The 13,702-nt window shown below is 41.4% G+C and overlaps 1 protein-coding gene across 5 annotated transcripts in view; it reads left to right on the forward strand.

Moving 5' to 3' along the window:
* Window positions 1-13,702, forward strand: part of SLC4A1 (solute carrier family 4 member 1 (Diego blood group)) — a 68,356-nt gene that overhangs the window by 32,300 nt on the left and 22,354 nt on the right. For all 5 annotated transcript variants that reach the window (XR_014494271.1, XM_083378236.1, XM_083378237.1 and 2 more), the window contains 4 exons: window positions 599-806; window positions 2,544-2,747; window positions 6,061-6,209; window positions 7,370-7,564. Coding sequence is in view for 4 of the 5 variants with exons in the window: in XM_083378236.1 (XP_083234362.1) it covers window positions 599-806; window positions 2,544-2,747; window positions 6,061-6,209; window positions 7,370-7,564 (756 nt within the window). In the remaining variant the exon portion in view is untranslated. The remainder of the gene's footprint in view (window positions 1-598; window positions 807-2,543; window positions 2,748-6,060; window positions 6,210-7,369; window positions 7,565-13,702) is intronic.

Below are 13,702 nucleotides of genomic sequence, written 5' to 3' on the forward strand. Positions count from 1 at the left end.
CCATGTCCTTTTAAGTGGCTAATTGTTTCCTGAGATGGCAACTTCCATGGATAAAAGTATCTGGGAAGTGTGTCTTTGGCCTTGGCCTCTTGTTTCTCACTTTCTCTACCATGCCATGCAAGATCTATTCTAGAAGGTACTGTAGCCGTTAGGCCGACAGAAGTTCCCTATCACTGAAAACTCTTGGCAAAGCATTTCCAAATATTTGACGGTATAGGCAAAAAAATGGGCACCTTCCAACAAAGACATTTCAGGGCATGTAGTTTTAATAGCAAAATCATTTTATTTTAGAAGTTTGTCTTAGTAAAGACTTGTGGACATTTATTTTCCATTGGTTTTAATGTCTAGAATGGCCTACATTCACTGGTTCATTTTAATCTGCTAGAGAGGCATATTTCAGGCAAATCTAATTCAACTCTTCACTGAAATATATAGAGTTAAAATTAACTGTTTATGGGAAGTTGGGCCTCCCCCCCCCCGTCTTATCTAAATCCCCAGTAGAGAGCACTCCTTCACAAAGAGTGGAGGTGAAAATGAGCCCACCCCATTCCTGCCCAGTGGCTCCCTGAGCACTGTCTTATTTTCTTTCTCGGAGTAGGTATTTCGCAATGACTCCTATTTGGCAGAAGGAAGACAGGACTTGATAAAGAGTCTGGATGAGTTCCTAGATTGTTGCATTGTCCTCCCACCCTCTGAGATCCAAAGTGAAAGACTTCTCAAAATGTTGCTGCCAGTGCAGAAGGATTTCCTAAGGAAGAGGTACCTCCCAGTGGAGAAGAAACTGGAAGAGCCACTAAAAGACCTAGGTATGGTTAGACATGGCTATGGTTCAGTGTAGGAGGATAATTTAGCCTAGTGTTTCTCAATCTCAGCAACTTTAAGACCTGTGGTTTTTCAACTCACAGGATTCTCTAGCCCATTCATAGGGTCCAGACATCTCAGAATTGCCGAGGTTGAGAAACACTGATTTAGCCTGCAGTTCTCTGTGTTTGAGTCAGGCATAGAGAACTCAGTATGATTTCTTCTAAGGAGACAGGGGTAAGCTTATACTATTAGCTTCTACAAGAAGGACTAAAGGAGCCCTTATTTCAGTTTGTTTTTAAGATGGAAACTTGCTGAGAAACTAGTCTGGAAGATGTCCTGTCTCACATTCATGACGGACGTGAGGCAATAGCTTGATTTTACCTAGTAAAATAAGGAATGTGTATAATTGTATCACAAAACCACAGACTTTGGCACTGAATATTAAATTCAGCCTCCTGATTCAGGCCAGGGGCCTCTGTAAAAAACTTTCCAAAAATGTTCTGACTTTTTAAAAATGTATTTATTTATTTAATTTATGTTCCACCACAATCCCAAAGGGTTTTGCAAGGGATTTTTTTTTCTTTCTTTCTTTGTGCCTTTAAATGAGTCTTGGCTTCTGGAAACCGCCTGGACAAGTTCATGCAGTTTTCTTGCCAACATTTTTCAGAGGGGGTAGTCCTTCTGGTCCAAACCAGCTCTCTTTATTTGAGTAGCCAACCACTAAATATATATATGTATATATATATATCTCAGAAAACACATATATAAAACTATATATATATATATATATATATATATATATATATATATATATATATATATATATATATATATATATATATATATATATATATATATATATATACATATATAAACCAAGCATCATCCCAAACACTCTCCAGAGGAGCTCCAGTTTCAGTTGCTTCAAGTAGGCAGTTATAGTCGGTGTGAACCTAAATTCTAGTTGGAGGTAATTTCAGAGGCCTTGCTACACAAAAGCAATGCCTCCAAACCTCAGCCACAGGTTCAATCCTGTGTGTGGAATGCAACAAGAAAATTTAGACATAAAATGGGACAGAGAGAAAGACTGCATTGCCAGTATTCAGAAAAATTGGGATTTTTTTTCTTGTAAATGACTTTGTAGAAAATAATTATGCAAACCAGAGAAAGAGACATACAGTAAAATTTGGAGTGTTAGTAGGCTTGTTTAATCTTAGCAGCCCTTTAGGTAAAATGCTTTTTTTTTACTTAATGATGTGGGATGGAGGAGGGGTGACTTTTAAATGGCGATTATTATTGCTTCAAAATGCAGACCAGCTTCACTATCATATTTGTCCTGCTTAGCCAGCCAATCCTCTCCCAAAACAGAGTCAGCTATAAGGTTGAGGAAAATTCAAATGGTGTGGCCGCAACTGGATGACTGCAGCTTTGCCTCTTTTTATATGTATGTACTGATATGTATAATGCACATTAAAAGGGATGGGGCTTCAATCACCTGACCCTGCCTCATGTTGACAACCTCAAAACTTCCCGCCCCCCTTCATTAGACACCATTGTCTGTCCAGATAACTCAGCCGGGAGCTCCTCTTATGTTAAAGTTCCATATTATACAGGGCATCCTTCATGATTATGAATGAAATAACTCCAGAGATCACCAAATATCCATAAAAAGTGGACATTCACATTCACATTTGAAGAGGGCACTCCCTCTGAAAACCTCCCTTTTCCTTCTCATGCAGGGTACGATATCAAAGCAGAAGATTCTGATGATTCCTTGCGCCGAACTGGAAGGATTTTTGGGGGGCTAGTGAAAGACATAAAACGTCGGTACCCCAAATATCTCAGTGACATCAAGGATGCTCTGAACCCACAATGCCTGGCTGCTGTCATCTTCATCTATTTTGCTGCGCTTTCTCCTGCCATTACTTTTGGAGGCTTGCTTGGTAAGAGAAATTAGCCGCACATTGATACATGATCACATAATAAAGATCAGGAGGATGGTACTTTTAAAAAAAAATGCTCTGGAATTGATTTTCTGCTGGGCCAGACAGACAACCAATAAGAAGTGGTATGTTTTCAAACAGGAGTGCTTCAGATGTCTTAGGAGTATAATTTCTCGCCAGTATTGCTAGCACAAATTTTCTAATAAAATACTATATGCTTATTCATTTATTTATTTCCAAGTCTGGTGATAAAAAAATAAAAATTAAAAACAATAAGAGTAGAGCTATTAGCTATCTGAAGAGGCAAAGAAGGGTAGAGATATTTGGAAAGGAGGAGATATGGAGGGGGGGAAGGAATACACTAACTATTGAACTTTCATGGTGTCTACAACAAAACTTCCAGCAAAAAATGTATTTAAGCTTATATTATATGAAATTACTTTCCCCTTCAGTTTCAGAAAAACTACCTTTAGAAGTTTTTTCATTCACAATATTTTCCAACAAATCTTTATTTTTTAGGAACTTATGCTAGCAATACTAGAGAATCAATGATAAAATAATATATCCCACCATAGAAATATATGATGAGTCATGTGATACAGTGATCATAGATTTGAAGGGGTTGAATTGAAGATGATTGCTGGAATTGCCAAATTAATTCAATGACATAGAACTAGGTTATTGAATCTATCAAAGGGCAAGGGATGAAAGGAGCAAACAGTTTACAAGGTCCCAATACATAAAAGTTGTAATGATGACTATTGTGAAAACAGTCCAAAAACACAAGATACTCAAAAGCCAGACAATATTTAATGATATGCTTATCAGACAGAAGACATGTCCTTCTTTTACTTGACACCTGGAAGCCCTAAGGAAGTCTTGCTTAAGGCCAATTCATTCATTCATGCTAAAATACATGCCAGGTTTCTACTCAATTATGCCCAAAATGCTTACACAAAAAAGCAAATAGTTTGGAGAATGGAAATATGTATTCTGTACCACCAAGACTTATGCAATGCTATAGTGGTATAATACTGTAGTTTTCAACCATGTAACTTTTATTTAATTATTCTTGGAGAGGGTCAAAGGGAATTTATGTATTGCCCCAATGTGTATCATTTAAAAAGCCACAAATAAGTTTTTGAATTTATTCATTTATAACCAATTCACCCTCAGTCACTCTGGGCAGTTTACACAAATTATAATCTAACATCAAAAACAATAAAAAAGCAATAACCTCCCACATTCCTGGTGGCAACAATCAAACAAGCCACTTGATGGGATCCATCTCTCTCTGAGGTTCCCCGGCCTGTTGGCAAAATCAGCTCTTCAGGGCCTTGTGAAAGAGTGTGAAAGTGGGTGCCAATCTTATCTTCATATGGAGGGAGCCATCACAGAGAAGTCCCTTCTTGGTCACACTAGATGGAGTTCTTTAAGAGACCGTTCTCTGCCTTCCCATTCTGGTGGGTTGGGTAGATGTGACCAGGAAAAAAAACAGTCCTTCTAATAATCTGGCTATGTGGGGCTTTGAAGGTGACAACCAGTAACTTAAATTGGACCAGGGAGACAAATTGGCAGCCAATGCAGCTCCCATAGGACAGATGATAAAGGTGCGCATTTAGGCCTGACCAAATGCTTTTCAGGAGCAGTCGCATGTAGAGTACATTGCAATAGTCAAGATGGGAGGTGAGTCAAGACTGAGGTGTGAATGACTGTGAGCAGGAATTATTGGTCAAGGAAGGAGTGCAATTGGTATACAAAAGGTAATGGTATTGCTTAACTCAACATGGGCCAAGATATATAGCTGGCTGTCATCAGCATATTGATGATATCTCAGCCCATGGTGTTGGATGATCTCACCCAGCAGCTTCATGTAGATGTTAAATAGAAGTGGAGAAAGTATTGAGCCCTCTAGGACACATACTGTATATAATGTGTGCATTGCATGTTAAAAAGGGTTAAGGGTTTGAGAGCTCACCCAGGCAAACCAGACAGGAAACATGACCAGATGAGCTAATACTACTTTATTGTAAGGCTGCATTAACAGAAACTAGAAAGTCTGAAAGTATAGATCTCTTATTTTCTCTTTTCACAGCCTGATCAAGGTAAGTCCTTCCTAAGTTTTTTCCCTCTGTCTATTAAACAGTAAATGAATCTTGTCTGATCATTTCCTAGGCAGCATATCTTTCCCTTTATCCTCAAGGTCATCCCCCACATACCATTATAGCTTTGATCACCTGGTCATACCTGCCATTAATACACAATCAGTCCTTGATAAAGCTAGAGATCTCAACCACATACCCCTTTATTTCTACCCCAATCAAACACTCTTTGCAGTTTCAGAAAAGCCTGTGAACATTCCCATGCAGCCATTGCAGGAACGACAATTGAATCAAGCTTTGCTCTCTCCCACACTAAAAATGGCTGCCAGCCCAGACTACTCTTCCTTTCCTATCCTTTTCAGCTGCTTCCTAAAGTGTATAACCTGAAAAATAAATAAATGTGAATGATCTGTATAGGCTAGCCCAGTGTTTCTCACTCGTGGTAAATTTAAGATTTGTGAATTTCAGCTTCCAGAATTCCCCAGCCAGGACATCTGGCTAGAGAATTCTGGGAATTGAAGTCTTACCTACCTTAAAATTGCAAAGGCTGAGAAACACTGGCTTAGGAAGAGAGGTTTATTATTATTATTATTATTATTATTATTATTATTATTATTATTATTATTATTATTATTTATTTCTCCAATGAGAGTGGAAAGTAGCTTGGAAAAAGTATTTGTTCAACGTGATTTCATTGAAAAACATACTTCAGTTGTGAGAAATATGCATTGGTGGCCCCCAGGGGGAGGGCGTTCTCTGTGGGCGCGCCGGATTTATGGAACCATCTTCCGGTCGAGCTCCGGATGGTGCCCGATCTCCGCTCCTTCCGGCGCAATCTTAAAACCCATCTCTTTAAACAAGCTGGCCTGGCCTGATGGGACGGGGTGGGATTTTATAAATGGACTTCAATTTTTAATCTGTATTAATTTATTATGGGCATTGTTTAATTGCTTTTTAATAATTTTTAATTTTTGTATCTAGTTTTTATGTATTGCCCTGTTCACCGCCCTGAGTCCTTCGGGAGAAGGGCGGTATATAAATTAAATTAATAAATAAATAAATAAATAATAAATAATAATGCATTCAGCTGTGAAAAAGGTAGTCACAAATCTTAAGACATATGGATTTCTGATGCCTGGACATTGGAGAAGAGGGACAAAAGAAGGCCTGGTTTGGTCCTATTTTTGCTCATTGTTTCCTGTTGTTTTCAGCTGAAAAGACAAAGCGCCTGATAGGAGTCTCCGAGCTTCTACTCTCTACCGCAGTTCAGAGTGGACTCTTCTGCTTGCTGGGAGCACAGCCTCTGCTTGTGGTGGGATTCTCTGGCCCCCTTTTGGTCTTTGAAGAAGCTTTTTATACAGTAAGTGTCCTGCTAGAAATCACTCTGACTTGTTGAAAGGAAAGTTACACAAACCAGATTGTGGCTACAAGGGAGCAAATGGATTTGATTGCCTTAAACCGTAATGTAGTTTATCTGAACATAGTTTGTATGATTCCATCAACTGTTGTTTTGCAAATAATAGTTTATTGTGCTGTGAGTGCTGAGCAAATAATGGCTTAAGCAACTATGGCTAAGCAATCCATACTGATTGTCGTTTGCTTAAATTATTTTAAAGCAATAGACAATTCTGGAAATTAATGGGCAATTTATGGCTATAAGTTATGAGATGAAACAAACTTCATGTCTACGGGTAGTATATCTCCCATTTCTAAGTACTGGAGAGAGTAATAAAGAAGTTTTTTAGCTGACTTCTAATCAGGCAGTATTTCATTTAATAAAATTATTTCTATGTTATTAGGAATATTCCAGATCATGCTTGCTCAGTCTTATTTCCATAGCAATAGAATATTGTGCCTTTTCCAGTCTGATAACTAAACATATTAAGGTTAAACTCCCAGAATAATCAACCAGTGCAGTGGTTCCCAACCTTTTCCATACCCCACACCCCTAGAACGCTTCTGATATATTCTCTCACCCCTTACAAAAGTTCTAAATAACGGCAATGAATTATGCATATACACTATAATTTTGAAAGCCCACGTTTTTGCACCCCCTGGAATATCATCTCGCACCCCCAGGGGGTGCAAGCACCCCTGGTTGGGAACCCCTAAACTAATATAACAAAGATTGGGCTGACTGTGGAAGTGAAGTACTCTACATTTGTACAAAAATATTATGAAATGCTATAACAATAAAAAAATGAAGATAAATTAAGTTTTCAGGTATCTCCCCACAGATATTAAATCTGAACTTTCATCACTATGATCATAAGCTTGAAAAATTTGCATAGGTCATTTTTCCATATCATCATATAAGTGTTCAATACCAAATCCCCAATTTCCAACTAGCCAAGACAGAAGTTTCATAAGATGTTGACCTGGAAAGGCTGATAGGGTTCAGATATCTGTTTTATTAAAGTGAAAGTGCAAATGAAGGGGGGGGGAAATAGCATTTCAGTTATATTATCTATGAAATCTTCTTTACCTTCCTCACCCCCATCCCCTTTTCTATCCATATAGTTTTGTACGGCAAATGACTTTGAATACCTTATAGGGAGAGTCTGGATTGGCTTTTGGCTGATACTGATAGTGATAGTGGTGGTGGCTTTTGAGGGCAGCTTCCTGGTGCGTTACATCTCTCGCTATACTCAGGAGATCTTCTCAATTCTCATCTCCCTCATCTTCATTCTGGAAACCTTCTTCAAACTCATCAAGGTAATGTGATTTACTGTGTTTGTGCTTTCTGTATTGTTGCATGACAGATGGTTTTGCTCCTTAGAGGGCAGTCTTCTCCAAATATGTGTATTCCATTTTGTGACAACACTTTCCAGAATTTCTATTCATTGGCTAGGTGGTTGGAATTTGGGGATGTCTTGATGACATTACAGTAATAAGGCAATAGTTCCTCCAAATCTATGAAAGAGGTATCAAAATTTATCTGCTGAAATGTCATGCCCTGTTTGAGGTAAGGCTGACTGCCAAGTGAGGCACTAAGTTTCTTTCTCTTCGTTGTGTCACTTATTCCTTGTGCTGGAATGCTGGGCATTATTTTGAAGTAGATTTGGGGTCCCTAGTTCTAAGCAGTAAGTTCTTTGTAAATATTATCCTTTTTTGTTCTAGAATTCTTTAGGTTCCCACCAAATTATTCTGGTCAAAATTAAAAGAAAGGCATGATTACTTTTGCCTCCTCTCAACTTCTCCATGCATTTGCCCAATCACGTTGTATTATGGCCACACATATGTCACTGTATAGCTTGTGTATCACACTTCAAGTCACATATGTTCTCTTCTAGCAACTCTTATGACTTGACAAGAACATGTGTGTTAGCTGTATAGTTTGCATTTCCAAGGTCACATATTCAGGGTGTCTTGCTATCCATGTCATGGTCATGGATTACAAGATGAATAAATCTTTTCCATATCTTCATCTGATTTCCAGTTTTATTACTTTTAGGCAAATTTTGAAGCAGTGTGTATTTATTTATTTATTTCTGCTTCGCCTTTTTTAACGACAACTGCCTTCACTAACTACTCTGTTGCAAAAAATTTTAATTACTTCTTCCAATGATAAATGCAGTTTAAAATTCTTTGAATATTTAAAAAGCAGAAGAATGAGTAAGAATTACATAAACTACTAAATATTCTTATAAAATGGGACAAAAAAGTGTGTCTTTTCTATGGCTGCCCTATCTTATGATTTGACAGGCCACCATCCCTTTAGCCCTTTAGAAGGCCATGCTTACCCAGGTGCTGGATAAAGTGAGAATGTCTGAAGTTGGTTCTGGGGCATCCCAAAGGGATGACAGAGACTCTGGTTTTGTTTTGGTTTTATGATTTGATGTTTGTGGTTTTTATAGTTCTGAGTTTTGTTATTGTTGTGAGCCATCCAGAGTAGTGTTTTTGATGGGTAACCAAACAAATACTTGACGTAAATAAATAACAACATTATAGCAATTTTTCAAGATAAAAGTAAAAAAAATATTCTGATAGCAGAGGTATATAATACATGATCCATTGTATGTGTAGGTGTGTATGTGTGTATATATAATACATGGTCTATTGTATGTGTGCATATTTATTTAATCTTTTGTCAATCCATCAGTCTGCAGGAATTTCGTTCCTTTCATATATTCAGTAAACATTCTTGAGTAAATCATCAAACCTACTTTATACATCTGTAAAAATGGAATCAACTATGACAGCATTTCTAAGGGAGAACAAACAAGCTGCAACTAAAAAGTGATGAGTTAGGGATTACAATGGGGGTAATCATTGTAATTACCATGCCTGCCATAGTAAATATTTTATAGTGTAGCTGTAATGGTACTTATTTCCCATGATATCCCAGTCAATTTTATTCTATTCTGCAAATGGAAAAGTCAAGATTAAAAAAAGCCAGGCCTCCTAATATATCTGTGTGACTCATACTTTTGCGTGGGTGGAAAAATGAAAGTTGTTCTGTTAACATCAAGCTGTTGGAACATATATCATGATTACAGTACGTTATTTTGCCTCAAGTTTTAAAACTGTTTACGTTTTGCCATAGTCTCCTTCCTCTTATCCTCACCACTGTATGATTACTGTTATTAATAATGGTCTTAGAGCATCTGCTTCTGAAATTTTGTAAAATTGCTTCAGAGATCTGCCTGTCTACTCCTTGCCCAACTCACTCCCCAGAACAAGCTAGTCCAGGAAGTAACACTGCCAAGATACGGTTTCCATAGAAACTAAGGAGCAGGAAAGATTGGGGGCAGGAGAGGAGCTAGAAGGATGAACAGAGCTGTTGCAGGTGGTTTCATTTAGAATTAACCCTGCAGAGATTTGATAGTAATGGACTAGGTAACTAAGGACAACCAGACAAGGCAAGGCAAAGATTTGGAGATGATGAGCTGAAACACCAGAAGAATCAAGAAGCAGAGAAAGCATGGGTACCTAACATTTTTAAGCAAAAGATCCAGATGTACATTAAATTCCCCATCTCTGCCCATATTAATCTTTTCAGTCATCAAAAACCATTTTGCAGCACTAATAAAGATTAATTTATTATCATGTGATCCAGGAATCCCTAACACTAAGAACACCACAAGAGGGTGCCACTGATCTCCAAAATGGAATCAGTTAATAAATGTAATTTGTTATTTAATTAAAAGTGGCCCAAACCTTGCAGAACTATTAGATCTTTTAAGATGTGAATGTGAATGGAGTTTTCAGATGAGAAAGGTGTACTATTTGATGACATTTATTTATTTAATTTTGGGGACCACATGACGTCACCTATTGTGTAATTATTTTGATATATTGGCATAATCTAAAAACTTATATGTGATAACAGATTTGTTACTCTTAAGGCTACGAAACTCAAGAATGTCCCAGAAGACTGTCCCAAGGCTGTTGCTATTTTCTGCAGATTAGCATACCTAGTCCTTTGCAGCAAAAGTCAGCCTTCTTCAACTTACTACCCTCCAGTTGTGCTGATTACAAACTCCAGAATTTCAGTCTGCATAGCTAATAGGCAGACGCTAGTTGAGTAAGTGCTATCACACTGATATCAAGTTTTAGCAACCACCTGGATAGATTTTTCTTGACAATGATTTGTTTTCAACTTGGCTTTTTAGCTCAGGGCTGATGGAGGGTTGAGAACTTGGAAACAGGGGCATCCAAGGAGAGGGGTGAAAATGATAGGTGCCATCAGATGACCCAAGCTTGATTGCATTCCAGTATTTAATAATTTAATTTAATAATTTAATAATTTAATTTGTATACCGCCCTTCTCCCGAAGGACTCAGGGCAATGAACAAGGCAATACATAATAAAAACAGAATACAAAAATTAAAAAGCAATTAAACCATTATGCCCATAATAATTAATACATATTAAAATTAAAACTATTTATAAAAACCCAACCCCATCCCATCAGACCAGGCCAGCCTGTTCGAAAAAGAAGGTTTTGAGATCGCGCCAGAAGGAGCGAAGGTCGGGGGCCATCCGGAGCTCAACCGGTAAGCGGTTCCAGAGGTCTGGCACGCCCACAGAGAACGCTTTCCCCCTGGGGGCCACCAATCGGCATTCTTTGATCGGCGGCACTCTGAGGAGGCCCTCTCTGTGGGAGCGCACTGGACGGAGGGAAGTTGACGCCGGCCGCAGGTGTTGCCGTAGGTAATCTCATCACTAACACCTTGAACCTCACCCGGAGAGCAACCGGTAGCCAATGCAGCTCGCAAAGCAAAGGTGTAACATGGGAGTATCGGGAAAACCCCAAGACAACTCGCACGGCTGCATTCTGCACCAGTTGAAGTCCCCGGGTGGACCTCAAGGGCAGCCCCATGTAGAGAGCATTACAGTAGTCTAGACGAGAAGTCACGAGCGCATGAGTGACTGTACGCAAGGCATCCCGGTCTAGATAGGGCCGCAACTGGCGCACCAGGCGAAACTGGGCAAAGGCCCCCCTAGTCACAGCTCCAATATGCTCTTCCAAAGAGAGCTGTGAATTTAGAAGGACCCGCAAGTTGCGAGCCCTATCTACGGGGGGTAATAGCTCACCCCCCATGGCCAAAGATGGAATAATCGGGATGCCGGCACGAACAGCCACTCAGTCTTGTCAGGGTTGAGTCGAAGCCTGTTCCTCTCCATCCAGACCCGGACCGCCTCCAGGCAGCGGGACATCACGTCGAGGGCATCACTGGGGTGGTTTGGGGTCAAAATAAAAAGCTGGGTATCATCAGCATATTGATGATACCCAACTCCAAAACCACGAATGATCTCACCCAGCGGCTTCATATAGATGTTGAACAGGAGAGACGAGAGAACCAATCCCTGAGGAACTCCACAAATGAGAGGTCTCAAGGTCGATCTCTGCCCCCCTGCCAACACCGACTGCGAGCATCCCAGAAGGTAAGAGGAGAACCACCGGAGAACTGTGCCTCCCACTCCTAACCCCCTGAGACGTCGCAGCAGGATACCATGGTCGATGGTATCAAAAGCCGCTGAGAGGACTAAAAGGACTAGGACAGAGGAGCAGCCTCTGTCCCGAGCCCGCCAGAGATCATTCACCAGCGTGACCAATGCCGTCTCCGTGCTGTACCCGGGCCTGAAACCCGATTGGTACGGGTCTAGATAATCAGCTTCATCCAAGAACAAAGGGAGCTGCTGCGCCACCACACTCTCAACAACCTTCGCCAAAAAGCGAAGGTTGGAGCCCAGACGATAGTTGTTTAAAATTGCTGGGTCCAAGGCAGGCTTCTTGAGGAGGGGTCTCACCACCGCCTCCTTCAAGGCGGAGGGAAAACTATCCTGACTCAAAGAGGCAGTAATCACTGCCTGGAGCCAGCCTCGTGTCCCATCCCGGGCCGCATAAGTCAGCCAGGAGGGGCACGGGTCCAACAAACACGTGTGGAGCTCAACTTCCCCATGATCTTGTCCACTTCTTCAGGAGTCACAGGATCGAACTCTTCCCAGATTAAATCGACAAGGCCGCCCGTATCCTCATCGTCACACTCTGCCCAGTCTGAGTCCAAACCGGTCCGGATCCGAGCGATTTTGTCCGACAGAAATCGACTAAACTCCTCGGCTCAACCCTGCAAGGGTTCCTCCCTCACCTCCTGATTAAGGAGAGAGCGAGTTACCCTAAACAGGGCGGCCGGGCGATTATCTGCGGACGCGATGAGGGTGGCAAAGTGGTTAGACCTAGCCACCCTCAACGTCGCGAGATAAGTTCTCGTAAACGACCTTAGTCGTAACCGGTCGGATTCGGATCGGCTGGATCTCCATCAGCTCTCTAGGCCCCATCTCTGATGCTTCATCTCACGGAGCTCCATGGAGAACCATGGGGCCCGTTGGGATCTGCGTCGGGTCAAGGGCCGCATGGGTACAACTTGGTCGAGTGCCTCTGTGGCTGCCCTTTCCCAGGCTTCCACTAGGGCATCGACTGAGCTGTGAGCAAAGGAGGCAGGTGGGGGCCCAAGCGCCGTTTGGAACCGCTCAGGGTCCATAAGGCGCCTAGGGCGGAACCATCTTATTGGCTCAGCAACCCCATGACAGGGAGTGGCAAAACGGAAGACCAACCGCAGGAGATGATGATCGGTCCATGACAGGGGTGTATTAATTGGAGAAAAACCCCCCCAAGATCATCTAACCACCGTCCGGATAAAAAAACCAGATCGAGCGTGTGACACCCCCCCCCCCGTGAGTTGGGCCCAGAATAACCTGCATCAGGTCCATGGCCGTCATGGAAGACATGAACTCCCGAGCTAACTCAGATGATCCCCCCAGGGATGGTAGGTTGAAGTCACCCAAAACTATAAGTTTGGGGAACTCAACCAGCAACCCTGAGAGGATATCGAGAAGCTCAGGCAGGGCTGCTGCCACGTGTCTAGGCGAAACGTACACCAGCAGCAAGCCCAACTGAGCTCTAGGGCCACATCTCAGGAGGAGGGACTCACACCCGACTATCTGGACTGTGGTGGTCTCCCGCGGACATAAGGTCTCCCTCACAACAACTGCCACTCCACCGCCCCTACCCTGAGCCCAAGGCTGGTGCAGCACCCGGAAACCTGATGGGCTAAGATCAACCAGGGGGACCCCGCCCTCTGGGCCCAACCAGGTCTCCGTAATGCAAGCCAGTATGTGCAATGCATGTGTCATATTAAAAGAAGGTGGGGCTTTAATCACACTTGCCATTTTGAGATTGTTACTCTCCCCCCCCACCCCCCCACGCCCTGTGGATGCATTGCTGGGAAAGCTGTCCTAAGCAGTAAATGGAAGTAGTTAGCAGCCAATTCAGTCTTGAGTTTTAAATTTTTTTAAAAAAAAATCTGGTGGCAGGGTACTATGTTTTGCCATCTTCTTTGGATCAAG

Source organism: Vipera ursinii (genome assembly GCF_947247035.1).
Source record: "Vipera ursinii genome assembly, chromosome: Z".
Classification (NCBI taxonomy): Eukaryota; Metazoa; Chordata; class Lepidosauria; order Squamata; family Viperidae; genus Vipera; species Vipera ursinii.